At 46.3% G+C, this 15,498-nt stretch overlaps 1 protein-coding gene across 1 annotated transcript; it reads left to right on the plus strand.

Annotated features, from left to right (window-relative positions):
* The first annotated feature begins 1,541 nt into the window (after positions 1-1,541).
* On the plus strand, positions 1,542-6,161 carry LOC8026843 (cuticle protein 10.9). Its single transcript, XM_029985978.4, has 3 exons — positions 1,542-1,599; positions 2,350-2,382; positions 5,747-6,161. The coding sequence occupies exons 1-3, from the start codon at positions 1,591-1,593 to the stop codon at positions 6,074-6,076; spliced, it is 372 nt and encodes a 123-aa protein (XP_029841838.1). The 5' UTR covers positions 1,542-1,590; the 3' UTR covers positions 6,077-6,161.
* The last annotated feature ends 9,337 nt before the right edge of the window (positions 6,162-15,498 follow it).

Consider the following 15,498-nt stretch of genomic DNA (forward strand, 5'->3'; position numbering starts at 1 on the left):
AATATTCTGGGACCGCGACCAACACTCGCATAGCAGATGGGGATCTTCTCGTGTTGAGAAAAGTTCTTGAAGACGAAAAAACTGTTGAACATTAATTAGTATGAATGTTTTTTGTTTTTGTTTTTAATAATGGAGATAGAATCATTCCTTGTGCACGTTCGTCTTAAATGGCACGTGTCTGCAGCAAAATAAAACTTGCGGAGGACCTCTACGTAATACTTCTTGGATATTCGGCGAAAGAACGAAGCAATGTATTTTACGCGGGCGCAACAGGTCCAGCTATCACGGATGCCAGCAATGTGGTTGCATCTGTGGAGTAGCGCTGCAATATCAAATTTCTGGTGAAGAAGTAAATTAAACCATTTGACATTTAACAATATTGCGCGCACACTATGAGGAATAGAAAATGTCACCGTCATGAAAAAACGAATGGTGTCAGCAGTTTGGCGAAGGGCGAGAACTGGTGATAGATGAAACGCACGGACGTGTTCGTCTGGCTGCCGTCCCGCAGCCCAGTGTTTCCTACGCTATAAGAATCAAGGAGTTGTCAAAAACGATGGCAGCGGTACCTCTACGCGCACGTGGAACACTTCCATGCACAGACGTTGCCTCCTGCTTGTCGGAATATTTTGTTCCCTCCGTGAATATACAAGGTCCCAGCCAAGCCTGACCGACCTTTATAAGTAACTAAGGCGCATATGTAAGTGCATATTTCAATGCTTAACTATCGACAGCTGAAAATTTATACCAGTGTAACTATGATTATAGCGCTTCTCGTTCGTGGTCGATGTCTAAAGTATACGACTGCTGCATGTTCTGCCTCTTCACTGACAAACATAGCGGGTATCCAGAGTGTTTGATCGTTTTGCGCTCGCGTTCATGAGGTTTCTCCCCCGCGGCGGCAAAAGACGCCATGCGCCCGTAAGGAATATTCAACGCTTGAATCCAACATATGTTCAGTTCGGAAATCGTTTACTCATGTGCCAAGAAGTGACCGACCGCCGCCGCCGCACAGGGTCAGGAGCCAATGTCTCGTCCTCATACTTTTTGATCATATACCGAGGGAAAGCAGAAAAATAACCGAAATGAAACGAATACTAAGTAGGGAAGTCGTGCATCATTAAAACCACTTTTCCCTCCCTCTTCTCTTTCTCCGGTCACAGGGCGGAAGATGCCATCCCTTCCGACGGGTTTCTCAGCTGCTGCCTCAGAGGGATATCCTGTGATCCCGGTGGAGACGAGTCTACGGCGAAAGTTGTTTCCTCGCTGCCTCCCCCTCTCACCCCCGCCGTCGCTGCCCGCTTCAACCTCTTGGCCGTCGCCATAGCGTTCCTTCAGCAGAGAAAAAACCGTGTTGTTATTGTTGTTACCGGGGAAAGGGGAAGGTCTCTTCTCGTGGGGGCATAGGGCGCACAGGGCTCTCCGCTCGCGGCGCTATTGCGCAATGTAGGACAGCGGTCTCCCATTGGTCAGAGGCAGACGGCCGGCGCCCGGCGGGACCGCTATAAAAGAGCAGATGAGCGCTGCACCTTTTCACTGGTTATATTTGACTGCCTTTGTAGGAGAAACCTGCCTCCAAAAGCGTCCATCATGTACAAGGTGAGTTAGAGAAAACGGTGTCGACCTCGCCGCCGACGCCCCAGCGCGCTGCTCCGCCTCGTCCTGGTGGACGTTCGGTTCGGCTGGACGGCTTCGGAGCGGGGACCCCGTCCGCGCCTATCTCGGATTACGACCCTTCGTCCACCTCAAGCTGACTTTTTATGTTCATTGTTTTCTTTTCTTTCGGTACTGTAGTTGCGCTTTATATTTTTGCTTTTCCAGACTATATATGGGGTTTTAAATCTAGGACGAGCTCTGAAATTAGATGTCAAGATTTAAAACGAAACAAAACAACATAAAAAAATTCAGGAGGCCGTTAACTATGAATATTCGATTTTGAGAGAATACGCGGATACTGATTATTTCTTACGTTAAGCGTGCTCTGAAAATAAAATAGAATGACATTGTTTTAAGCCGTTTCAAATTCTCACGACCCAATGTCAGAGTCAGAGCAACAAAGAACAGTCTAATTTATATATAGCGATGAAGGGTGCAACCGGTATTGTTCAGAAATTATCAAGGTGTGGCTAAATATTTACACCCAATCTCTGAATGGAAAGCCATAAATCTGTAGAGCCATAGATCCGTATTTCGTAACCGTATCCACCTAAGTGTGCGCACGTATGTTACCTCAATATCCCTACCGTATTAACCTGGAGCTGAGCGGAATTCATTTAGTATTATATTTATTTTGTCCTATGGCTGACCCGTTTCTACTCTCGTTCTGAACTTTTTTTGGAAATGTTTCAGATCGCACTTCTTCTGGCTTGCGTCTGCGTAGCCGTAAGTACTCTTTACTGCATATCCCCCTGCCGGTGCAGCACGTACGTTTGCAATATCAAAATAATTGAGCTAAACGCTGGAACAGATGTGTGAAAAACTAACCGATCAACGCCTTAAACCAGAAACGTGGAAAATACGCTTGTCTTCTGCACACGTTCCCTAAAACAGGGGTATTTAGTGCATGTAAATCACAAATAACAAATATAATGTCTTTGTTAAGGGCACACTTTCTATTTCTGTAGGTTAACACCGTCACGTGACTTGTGTTTCAAACAAATAACGAAAACAACAAAATGCATGTTCTACTTTTTGTGCGTCGTGTTAAAGCCGCCGTACAGGGTCTCAAGTACTATTTCCTTGCGTAAATTCTTTATGCAAAGATTATACACGAGAAAAAAGCAGATTTCTTAAACAATTTTTGACTCTTTTCTTAGCTCCGGGATTTCAGATAAACTCTCAACGCACACTAAAAGAGCTGGCTTGGCACTCTATGCGAGGACGCCACCACCAAAAGTGACATTTACTTACGCTTACTACTCGTATTACGACTACGTAATTACATCCAGTTCTATTTGTGTGCGTGTGCGTGTGATGATGTACCTACAGTTAAACACTTTGAATCGGGTGGAGGTTTGCGCCATTTAGCAGGTATTTTAACCTCATCTGCTAATGCACGTATTAAGCGTAAGCCTTTTAGTAATATCATTCATTAAACATTCCGGTCTGTCTGACCGAAGCGCCCTCTTCGCAACCGGGGACGGGCGTGTTCCGCCAGGGTGATTATCACGGAAATAGGAAAATATTGCATGCTTCCGTCGACCTATGCCGCCAGTTGGACACTTTAAGAATTGGGGAGCGTCTGCTTTCCCACAAAACGTATGGAAGAGCCAATCGCTTTAATGTACGGAGGGCGCTCGGCGCATGACAATGCTTATAATATGTTTAAACATTAAAAAAAGCTTTGCACTCAGCATGTCCTTTCACCGTTCTCAGTGCCACAGCGCAAACCGTCTCTTTCTTGTTTTGTTTTTCTTCTTTTCTTTGTGTGTGTGTGTGTGGGGGGGGGGGGGGAGGGAAGGGGTGCGTAAACATATTATCAGCTTCTTCATTCACGGAGGGCCCTCCGCAGATTACAGCGATTGACTCTCCCAAATCCTTCGCGCGAAAGCATACCCTCCAGATCTCTTAGAGTGGATAACATCTGCTTGCTTATCTTTAACGCATGACGGCCTGAGCTTGCCCTCCTTGTCCTTCAACCCCGGTGTCTTGACCAAATCCGTCTCTCTTTCGGTTCTACTGCAGGGTGCCACCTTTTTAACGGTAGTATATCAAGTGATCAGCCGTTTCATCCTCCTCTCAACACACGCCACATACTCTGTATATATCTTGAGGAGGGATCGGTGGCCGAGTGGGTTAGCGCACACTGCAGCTCGGAGCAAGTGGAGCGAAAGCTCGCGCTACAGAACCCAGGGATGCTGGGTTCAATCCCACCCTGCCCGTTTTGATCTGGATGAGCATCGTACCCGCGTGCGGTCGTGTCTACTGCATGATGCACGTTTAAGACCCCAGGCTAGCGGTTGTAATACACTGGCTAAATTTCTCATCTACAGCTGGGAGACAAGTCGCCCGATGAGGCAGACTAAGTTCTAGGTTGTATAAACATACACACACCCCAACCTTTTTATATCACTTGATATCTAGCACGGTACATCCTCGGCCGCAGCGCCCCCGTACTGGCATCGAACAACAGAGACCTCCCCCTAAAAATGTCGTAGATTATATGTGTAAAAATGTTCTTCTTGAACGATCTCCGAGTTTCCAAGCCTGTTTTAGTCTGCCTACCAGCTTCCCACTTATCCCGCTTTTCGCATTAAATCTCGCCCTAACTAATATATCGTGATATGTCACCTGCAATTTCGCTCCCGGTTTTATAGCTCGCTTTCTGCATTTATTTATGTCGACATTCTTGATTATTTTGTATGCCTACCACCCTTCATTCGTTTCATTCTGCGGATCCTAACATTTTATCTTACTACTAGATTTTCTGCCTTCGTTGGAAGTTATGACCTCGTGGGCCTGACAATAAAAGAGCTGCTCTACGATAGTGCATGCTGTACGCCACGCTCCAATAAGCAAAACAGGCTTGAACGTTAGCACAAGATCGACAGAGGAAGTGATTTTTAGTCGGTCATTATAATAATAAGGTGTCTTGGCCAGCGCATTTTTTTACATTAGCAGATTGGTGAGATTAGTTCATATCTTCGTTTTCACACCGCCACGGAATACGCCTTCCAATTATTTAGCTCTCTTCCCACATGTGATTTTCACGGTTATCACGCGACCGCACTTTTTCTTTTATCGGCGTCTCTGTAGGTGCCTAATTTGACTGAGATGACGCCGCGGAACGAAAACACTCGTGTATGTTATCATGAGTCCAATTATATTTTCTTGACTTCTTGGGTTTTTTGCTTTGGGTTCTTAAGTTTTTTTGCTGTGTATTGGTATTGGGATACAATTAGCTTTTTGTAAGCACTTACTGCCATACAACATTGTTTTACTTAATGCTGGCGTTGTACCAGGCATAACCGAATTGGTGAATTGCCAAAAGGCACAATTAGCAAAATTATGTGCAAGTTTCCTCGTGACAAATTCGTCTTTTCGATGTTCGCCTTAAGGTGTGCTTAAGCATTTACCTTAAGGCAAACTCTTAAATACATGTTTAAACGTTTACCCCAAGGTAAATGGTTGAACACATACGAATGTGTTGGCAAAACAACGGTGACCGACAAAGTTCGTCGGAACTCGATGTTTTCTATTGGCCGTCCAAAGTAGGAGTACCCCCGAAATAACAAAATGTTTTTGGCTTGTTATAATTTCTAGGACGTCCAGCAGTGACTGTTCGAACAAAAGACCATATATATAGGTATAAGGACTGATGAATGCATACTCGTGACGTACGTAGAGTACCAGGTGACGTGTTCATTAGACACAATGATGGTGTGAACCATCTGGTACGTTGTGGAGTTCATCTGACATAAGGACTGTGCCATTACCGAAAGAGCAAGTGGGCAGGCGAGGGTGTGAATACTTGATATCACTGAACCTGAGGCAGGAAAGCAAAAGGAAGACACGTGAAGGAGGGACACTGAGTCATATTTTGTGTTGTCTTCTTTTCTCGACCGTAGTTTTTGGTTTAATATATATATGCTACCTGAACCAGCTCGCTGCTTAGTCTTAGTCTTAGTCGTGTCAGCTATAAAACACCACATGGGGCGCGAATGACTGTCCCGAAACTTCTCAATTGATGTACAAGACAAAAACGCGCAACACCCTTTCTTCACTCCGTCTGGTCCATTGCTTGCAGGTCGCCCAGCGAGGTCCAGCCGGTGGAGAGAACTACCCTCCGATCCCGTACGCCTACCAGTACCTCTCCCAACTCGAGGACGGTAGCCACTCCCACGAGGAAAGCGGAGACGGTAACGGCAAAGTCACCGGCAAGTACACCCTGACGCACCCCGACGGAACCTCCAGGACCGTCACATACTTCGCCGACGATACCGGCTTCCACGCCGACGTGGTGACCAGCGAGGTGGGAACCGAATCCAAGAACCCCGCCGACGTCACCATCCAGTCCAGCGCTGTGCCAGGACCCGAGGCCGCCATCGCCAACGAGCCCAACCGAGCCCGCGGTTGAACGGCACCCGGAGGCTCCAGGGGCTTGACGAACCACAAGACCTTACGACGCTTCGCCAACCCCGCTTCGACCATGACGCTTGTGTGAGGTCGTACACACGCGTATATACGATCGTCGACGGATCAAAGATGTCGCGCGTCGTCTGCAACTCAACAGACGCCGGCGCTGTGTAAAGTTTTCTTCCCTCTTCCCGCCCCACACTCTATTCCCCCCAAACCTTCCTCCTCCATTGCTGTAATCTGTTCCCCTGTCTTCCTGGTTTTCTGCGATGTGACTCCTCTCGTGTTTCTGCTTGGGTCCCGTTCGTCAGGTGCGTGTGCTACTCCTCCTTACCTCATGTCTGTCTTGTGTCGTTCTTGTTTGTTTGTGTGGTTTGTTTTTACTGTTGTTGAATCGTCAGCACGAAAACCGTTGCTTTGACCGAAGCGGCGGTTTCCCCCGGTTGAGCTAGAGAAATAACGGAAGCAAAAAATCAATACGCGGCAGCGTTCGTCTCTCTTGCGGGTTTTTGTACTTCTGTCATCCGGGGTACCTTGTTGGGGTTTTGTTGGCTGATTCTCTTCTCGTTATTCCTTCAAGTGCCAAGATGCACCTAACGGCTGCCCGCCTTTCCTGGTAGTAGAAGTCCTCCGTTGATCTTTCACCTCGTCATTGCTTTTTTTTTCTTTCTTGAGTCTTTTTCTTCTTCTATGTTTCTTGTTTGTGGTTTAGTTTCATTGTATTTTACTGGGCTACCTGTCTTTGTGTATACGCGAGCACAATAAAGAGTGATTCTCTCAACGTTCTGATTCTTCCCTATGTGTTCTGGTAAGCGATGAAAAATAACCATCAAGTACATCTTAGTCTTTTAACGCTAGTTGGACCCGGGGCAAACGTAAGAGCTAAAGAACGAAAGCTTACAGGATTAAAAATATTTGACATCGTCCCTTGAAACTGCCGCATTTGCCTCCGAGTTCCAGTCTCGATTCACCGAAGGGTCTGAAATACCAAAAGGCAAACTTTAACCAAAAACCTTTATTCAAGGTATTACTTATTAGCGATAGTTCATAATAATTTGCGTAGACCTTTTACGGACCTATTTCCAGAACTCTATAGATTCCTATTTTTCCTGGGCAAACGGACATAATTAGGATCGGAACTTGCTACATCGGTTTTGTTTCTCGAATTAACCAACTTCGTGGCATCCCATAGAATATAACGCACCGCTTAAATCAACTTTAGCCTGTAAGAACTGAACTATAACATTTAGCTTTATTTGGCAAATTCACGCAAATAGTGGTGCACCAGCAGCCAAATACCAGTGTAGCCTCCCTGGTTTCTATCCCACCTCGGCTGCAAGGGCGCTCGTGTAGGGAGACCGTCAATCTAATGCTACCGGCTTAACTTGGTGCTTTCGACATTGTTCACACCGCGATTCGGCAGTTATACGCCTCGTTTTAGTCAACGACACCATAATAAACGCGGGGCGCGTGTTGTTATACTCCATTTTCTTGCTTCTGGAGTCGTCCTTCGGTGTTTCCTATCAGCTATTGCCGATTCTGGTCGACCGTGGAACAAGAGTAAGACGGCGAGGACTCGCCACGTTTCGCGCCACGTTCAGCGTTTCTGAGGCTGTCCTTAACTACGCTCCAAAAAAAAAAAACAAGAAAAAAAAAACTGAGTGTTTTTATTCTTGCAATTTACGGAGGGGGCGCGGCTCGGAGAAAAGTTAAAAAGTCGATAAAAAAAACAGCAAGCTGTGTGACATTGAGGATGATGTAACCACAAGAAACACAACTGCAGACCGTTCTTTTTCTTCTTTTTATTTTTTTGTTTTTCTTGGTCTAGATACAGTTTTAGCTTTGTCGTCCTTAGAATGGGGCGCGAATTGCTCTTCAGAGTGCTTTGCCCGAAAGTAGACGCACACGATTCGTTTGATTGTATGACTTGCGACTGTGTTTCCGGAAATAGGGCTAACGGGTTAGCTGCTCTCGCAATCGTGTATATATATTTCTACGGCGAAACTGCGGCGTGCTAACGGCGAGCGAGCTTTAACGCCCCGGCGTGATGCGGGGCACGTTGCTCGGCCGCTCCGACGAGACGAGAACGGAAGCTCGGCAAGGTCACTGCCGCTGTCTTCCCGGGAAGACGCCGCGGCACCGATTATATCCGAGCGAGCGCGACGTGAGATTCATACGTGGCTTCCTGCTTGGACTTGGGACCGTGCCGAGCGCATTAACATCGCTGCGTAAACAGCTCAAGATATTTATGCCGTCACCTCAAATAAAGGTTCGGCTCGCTGATTCCTTTTTTTTTTTTTTTTTTAAGTTTGCGTACAAGCATGAAAAGACTAACCCATTTGACACAAAAAAGAGGAGGGGCGGGGGAAAGAAAAACAAGAACAACCGCAAATTTCCATTTGGACGTATGCAATGTTGACTTTTCAAAGATGTTGCGCGGTTCTCAAGCGAACGTAGGGAAGACACAGATGGCCGAACCTACCTTGCAGGATTTTCTTTTTTCTTTTTGCGGAGGTTGCTACGCTGAGAGATTAACGTTTCTGCGCTCCGCCCGTCACATCATCTTTTCACGTTCCAAAGACCCGGTTTTTTTAGATAGTTGTACGCCACTCGTTCAGTAATTCGAAATCTCGCGGCGAAAAATCTCGCACACAAACACAGAAGAACAAAAACTCATGGCCGCTGCGGTCTAGTTCCTATACCGAAGACCAAATAAAAACAAAACCGAGTCAAATGAAGATTCACGTAGACACGAGTAGGGAAGTGTCACTCGCTCTAGTAAACGCTGACATTGAGTTGTCCCGAAACGTGCGACGCGAGGAGCCTGGAGTTTCTCCAATTCGGAGTCAAGGCGCGTGGGAAACATTTGCTCTTGGCCCACCGACTCGCAGACGTTGTCACCGTCTTGGAATTTCTTCCGCGGGGAGGTGACGCGACGGCGGCTTTCTTTGACATTTTCACTCGTTTTTTTCCTCCATTTTTTGTTTTCCACGAGGAAGAAAAAGTACCACGCTCGGACCCCCGCACGGGCTGCTGTCAGATTGGGGTCAGAGCTTTCCGAGCGAGCGCGTGTGCGAGTGGGCGGTCGGAAGTGCACGCCGAGCGCTCGCGCACTGCACGTGCAACAACCTTCAGCGTAGTTTGTCTTCCGCCGAATCAAGCATTTCTTTTTTCTCTGACCTGGCGTCCCGTGGCGCCTGCCTGCGCGCGTCGCGATATATACGAACCCCCGCTCCTCGCGTGAAGGAGTCGAGAAGGATCCTTTTTCTTTGTTAGGATCGCGCGGTTAACAAGGTCGTGTATGCGGTGTCTCGCTTACCGCGCGGATCTTTGTTCTTCGGAAGTCGGCGAAGGAGAAAAAAGTGTTTGTCTCGAAGAGGATTTACTTTCGTGTTTGTCTCATGTGTCGACCACTTCCGGTTTGCTTGCTTTTCTTGCGTTGCTGTGAGAAATGAAAATAGCGAGAGGGCGTACAAACAGCCGCAGGCACTGTAAGTTAGGATGCGAAGAAACGGCATAACTCACGAGCGTAGGCGGATTTCTCGTAATAATTACAGCATTTTAATCCTAATCTACGAAAGGAATATAGACTTCGGGATGGGGATTGGTAGCCGAGTGTCTAGTTCTACAGCCCGAGCATTCTCGTGCTGCAGAACTCAGGGATCCTGGGTTCAATTTCCATTTTCACCCGGTTCGATCTGGATGAGCATCGTACCGGCGTGCGGTCGTGTATCACTACTGCTTGATGCGTGTTTAAAGACACCGTTTTAGCTGGTATCCTTCATCGGTGTTAAGTAACGAAGGATTTTGTTAGAAATAAATAAGATTTGTTTTAGAAAAGTCTATCTTTCTACAGTTGCGTCGGCATCGTTTTTTTTTTTTCCTTTTTTTTTTTTTTTTTTCAGCTTGCTTTGTGAGTGTCGGCGTTTTGGAGGGAGCATTTGCGTGGGCAGAGCGGCCGGGAGGTGGGAGCGGTTTCCTCCGCGGTCGTTAAGAAACGTCTCGGGTTTCGGGAGTCTGCTCGGACAGATCCCTTCTTGCAGCTGGTTGTGGCTTTTAGACGAATGTGCCTGTATATAGAGGGTTTTGCCGCTTAGTGTAAAATTGTCGCTTTTTGCCCGATGCAATAACTTAGCGGTTGGCGCCAGTCAGACTGGGAAAATTGCAGAGAACAACTCTACAAGGAGTTTAGGTTTGGCGGTTGGAGCGCCAGGATGACAGCTCGCCGACCATTGGATAACAGTGTACCACGTGTGAGTGGTGGAATTTGAAATGATTGGTCCGTCTCTGGAGGGAAAGGAGGCCTCTACGAGTCTAGAAAAGGGCTGCCGAGAGGATTCTCGGGGGAATTCGGCTCTTGAGACTGGGGACTAAAGTATGGGGTTTTAATTTTGGAAGTTTTGTATATTACCGTTGACTTGTCGTTTTGTTTTGAAAATAAACGTGGCCACACTGGCCACCGTAAACCTACCAACGTCGTAATGTGTCCAGCGGGATCGAAACACCTTTAGTATTTTTTTTTTAATTATCAACTTCCCGGGGGACTTGCATCGGGCGAACGTCACCATCGGTCGTCACCATCCTGACCGGCCCCTTCTGCCCTCCAGTGGAAAGTTGACTATCGGTTACATTTATAATCTACAGTAGAGAGCCCGGACGTCCACTGGGACTGACTAACTTCCCGCTATCTAAACAAACACAAAACACACACACTTCTTGTTTTTGTTTAAAGGGTTCCCCCCTTTTTTAGTTACAGCACACAGAAATAAAACAATCGTACAGATTGAGCATGCAACGTAACTGCAGCGACACTGCCGGGTACACTAAACGCGTTGACAGTCCAGCCTTACATCGAAAGTAGGCACAGGTTGTGATCGCTCAGAATTCCTAGCTAAACATTCTTCCTAGATGACTAAAAAAGAAAAAGAACGCTGCTTTTGTGTTTGGTTTTCTCCGTTATTTGTTTAGACGGTTGGCAGGCTATAACTTCGTCTCTCTTATACGGCATCGTCCCCCAGTCCTCTTTCCCTCCCCTATCCTCTCCGCCGCCTTCGCAGACGCTCTTTCGGAATCCCACACCGAGCTGCCCTTTGGCATCCCGCAGCAACGCGCAACGTGCTCTCGTAATTTAGCTAGCACGAGCCAGATACGCGCCGCCGCTCCGAACACCTGCCTTCGACGCCGCGGTCGAAACCTTGACCCATAGCCACCAACCTCCGCGAGAAAATAAATAAATCCAGCACAACCAAACTCGAACCCTGTTTGGCGGGGGCCACCGGGCACGCTCAACTCGAGGCTGATCCGTCGCCGTCCCTTCGGCGCGTCGGCGATTTCGAACACGCTTTTGGAAGGCATTTTGCTTTATAACGACGATCAAACGAGCACGCGTTCGTACCCTCTTCGTCGGCGCTGCTTTTCACCCTGACCCGCACTGCGGGGCAATCTGCTTTCCGCGCCGACGACGGGCGACTCTCTTCCACTGACCTCTGGCCTCGCGGGGGACGACGCCGCCGCCGCCGCCGGCGAGCATAGATTCGTCGGCATGTCCGCGCTCTCGCGGCGATAAAGGTTGCAGCTAATCCTTCGCGCGAAGGTGATCGGCGTGTTGCGCGCGCTCGCCATTCCTTTTCACTTCCCGCAACCTGCGGACCCCGTCTCTGGACCACCGCGGAGCTTAGGGAAGGTTGCATGCATGGCCACGCAAAAAGTTTTGCAGGCGCCTCGAAAGCGTGCGTATACGGTAAGAAACTAAGGGAGAGGAGGAGAGGAGAGCGCACGGGGACGTCAGAGAGAGTCGAGCTCTGATTGGAGGGATTAGTGGGTAGACGCGAAGGTTTTAGAGCACGGTGGAAGGCATGGAGCCTGCGCTGGAGGCAGGGCGTCTAAAAGACACGCCCTGCCGTTCTCACCCGTGACTATAGCTGCCTAGCAATCAAAGAGAACAAGAGTGTCGTTTGCGCCTCGCGCTCGAACGCCGGCGTTCGGCGTACGAAAGCGTTAAAATGGTGAGCAGAGGGAACGCCAGCCAGTCCTTGCATTTACCAACTATCCTCCCCAATCAGAGTGTTCTGGCGTCCCCGGGCGTTGACATCTCCTCTCCCTGAATTTCTCTCCGAGTTTATTTTGTCGAGGACGGTCATTCAATCTGCAACCGTGAGCGGTTGATGTACGGACAAGCTATATAACGTTTTGAGAGTTCGCGCAGTGGAGTGACTCCTTAAGAAATATTAGCGTGCACCGCACGTTCCCTGGTCAAGTTTCTACGTACGTTTCTCCTTAGTAGTAAAATTGCGTTAGCGTGCCGTAAACTGAGAGCGAGTTGGGTTGTCACGATTAAACAAAAACTTAATGAGAGTACGACGGTGTTCCTTTTCTTTTTTTCTTTTTTTACACGTTCGTGCCGTAGGACTGCGGTAGGTGATGCTCTTCTCGTGGGTAGGCCCGTGCAGCTGCGTTATCAAATGACCCTGGCCCGCGCGTCTTAACCTGCCGCTACGCGCAAACGCCCAAACTAAACAACGATTCTTGCGAGTACTTTTCGCACAAGCGTACATTTGCGCTATGCAGCGTGTGTATTCGAAGTTTGCTGGCATTGGATTTAACTGTGTTTGCGGTTGTAATCCATGGCATCGGTATATGAAAGATTGGCGCGTTCGGCATGTTTACAAATTGAATTTGTGAGCGTGTAAGTGTTCCTTCAGATATGTTTGATACGCCAAGTATGTGAGACGTGGCTTCGCAGAATTACGCGATTTTTACTTTTACTTTTTATCTGCATCGCTTGATTTGTGGCAGCTTTGCTAAGGTAGTCATTTCGTTACCACATTTGCAACATTGTAGTACTAGGAAAAGCGTTTCCCTTTGGAGTCATACACATAAAAGAAAATCTGGTTGTGGCTGGAACATGTGCGCGAATAACCAACCGGAAATTCGACGATAATCGAAAATTATAAATATAGTTTCAGACTTTATTTTTGTCAACAAACCACACGAAGGCTTGGCATTTATAACAAATTGCAAGAAAGCTTTGAAGAAACCCACATTTTCCATCTGCGCACAGTAAGTATATATTTCACTCTCCGCAAATAGCGTGAAACAATATTTTGCTCATGTTCCGATTTTCATTTGGTCTTTGGATGGTGTATAACTACGCCTATAGCTTATATGACACTAGAAAGAACGGCGATTTAATCTAGAGGTCATCCGGTGAAACACCGCAAAAATGAGACACCGGTGATTGGGGTTTCCGTCGAAACTGCAGCGGGTAGGTTGTGTCATTCCTAAACTCCAAGTATAAAAAAAAAAAAATTAAGAAACTAAACTCAAGAACAATTTTTTGGTAGTACCTTATTAGATTCGTTCGGTTTTTTAATAGAAGCAAGAGCCAAAAAAATAATAATAACACACTTCAGATTTCTTTTTTGTTACTAGTTGGTAAATTCTTGCCACTTCGTTCTGTTAAGAACATAAATAATGGGAAGTTGAATGAGTCATATGTTAATGAAAACCGCGTAGTATTTGTAAAGTAAAATCTCGTTGTGGAAACTCTCATAATTCATATTCAATGTGAATCTGGGCTGTAGCCGTACGCATTCCTTTCAAGTCTACTGCACGAGTCACGTTAAAACCCACAAGTTCTTGGACGTACTGAACTAGCCAAATACCCTCTCTACAGCGAAGGCACAATTGCTGCCACATTTCAAGCAAGACTAAACCTCAAGTTGTCTAGACAATAGGGACATACAAATTACTTGACCTTGCATAAATTTCTCTAAATATCGCGCACTTTTTATGTAAAGTGTCCCTTTGGAATTTGCGTCATCCTGAGGTAAGTAGTTATACGTGAACGCGTTGCCCTAGCGAGACCTCTGCATTCCTTTCACCCTACTCGGTTTCACTATGCCTGATCCGTTGGTGTTTATTCCTTTCAATTAAATCTCGACTCTCCTTCTTCTTATCCAAGTGTTATCTGGTTACGACATATGTCATGTTTTTATCGTCAATCCAACCTATCTTCCGCACATCTTTACAACGTCACAATGTCGCATCAACGTGACGTCATAATGTCGCATCAACGTGACGTCATAATGTCGCGTTAACACCTTCACCTAAATTTAAACACTCCGGTGTAACTGTGTGCAGTGCCCCAGCCAGCACCGCACAGTTCATTTGAATTACACGGCAAGAAACCGCTTATTTTTAATAATTTCTCGGAGGAGCAGATTACCGTTGAGCCCAGCTATTAGTACAAACGTACGGATTGACTTAAACCTGGTGAAACTCTGGTTCCTCTTGGTAAGTGCACAAAAATAACATATCATTACGAGTAACTTCTGAGAAAAGTTAAGTGATCTAAGCAAGTGGCTTACAGCGAAGAATTAAACGAATTATTCTTAGATATCACGGACTCGTGAATGTGGGAACACAAGGGAGGACAGGATGCGGAACAGTGGATTCTCTCGTCTGTCTTCACTATCCAGGACTCTATTCCAGACAAATAGGCATGCTTCCTTGGTCTTACCTTAAAACGAATATTTATTTCCATTTTTTGATAAAAGCCTGGGTCTTAAAATGTTTACTCAATAAAAACAAGTGTGTGTTGAACAAATGCATGCCTGGCTTGGTTACAGTAAAGATGTTAACGATATGAAATACTGAGGCACAAGCCCTGCAAAGCGCTTTCTACACCGCCTTTTAAAGACCAAAGAATATACATAGCAACATTTTTTGTTGTTCTTGTTACGCGAGAACGAAAGAAAACATATCGCATGAAGCTAGAGAATCAAAGTGCAAGAACCAGTTCTTATGATGTCATATCTCAAGTACGTTGCATTGGTGAACACTTATCTACAATATATCTTGTTGGCCTTGGAACATGAAGACCTGAGATAGACCAACATATACCTGAACCCAAACACGCCAAAGACCAAGCGTTGAAAAATTCTCACTGACAAACAAAAATAAATAAATTATACTTAACTATTAAAAGTAGAAAAGAAAAGAAACAAACCCAAAAATAAATAGAACACGAAGATATTTAGTTTGTGTTAGCACAAAATAGAACCCATACCATCTGCCTCTCGCATAAATAGTCAGGGGCACAACCACACAAAGGAAAGTGGACTAATAAATAAGGTTATAAATAGAAGGCTTGACATCTCGGTATCCAATACGTAAATAACCTGCGCAAATTTGTCAGCATTTTTCTACTTTAAAGGTCAATTGTCAGCTAGAAGCAACAACAAAAAGTGTCATCCGCGTCACTGGGGGGGGGGGGGGGGGACATCTTTCCCACGTCCACCGCTTCTATTAATAGAGAAGAAAAGACTGCCAGGGCATTATATGAAAAGAGAAACGTCCTCGTTAATATATTTTTTATTTTTCAAGAAGTGTCAAGTATGAGGAGCTTTTAGACGGAGGGAC

The sequence above is a fragment of the Ixodes scapularis genome, unplaced genomic scaffold, assembly GCF_016920785.2.
Source record: "Ixodes scapularis isolate PalLabHiFi unplaced genomic scaffold, ASM1692078v2 PGA_scaffold2__306_contigs__length_199485367, whole genome shotgun sequence".
NCBI lineage: Eukaryota > Metazoa > Arthropoda > Arachnida > Ixodida > Ixodidae > Ixodes > Ixodes scapularis.

Excerpts from the sequence above, each read along its gene's own strand:
- LOC8026843 (XM_029985978.4), top strand. Across the intron at positions 2,383-5,746 it reads TGGCTTGCGTCTGCGTAGCC|GTCGCCCAGCGAGGTCCAGC; the intron begins GTAAGTACTCTT and ends CATTGCTTGCAG.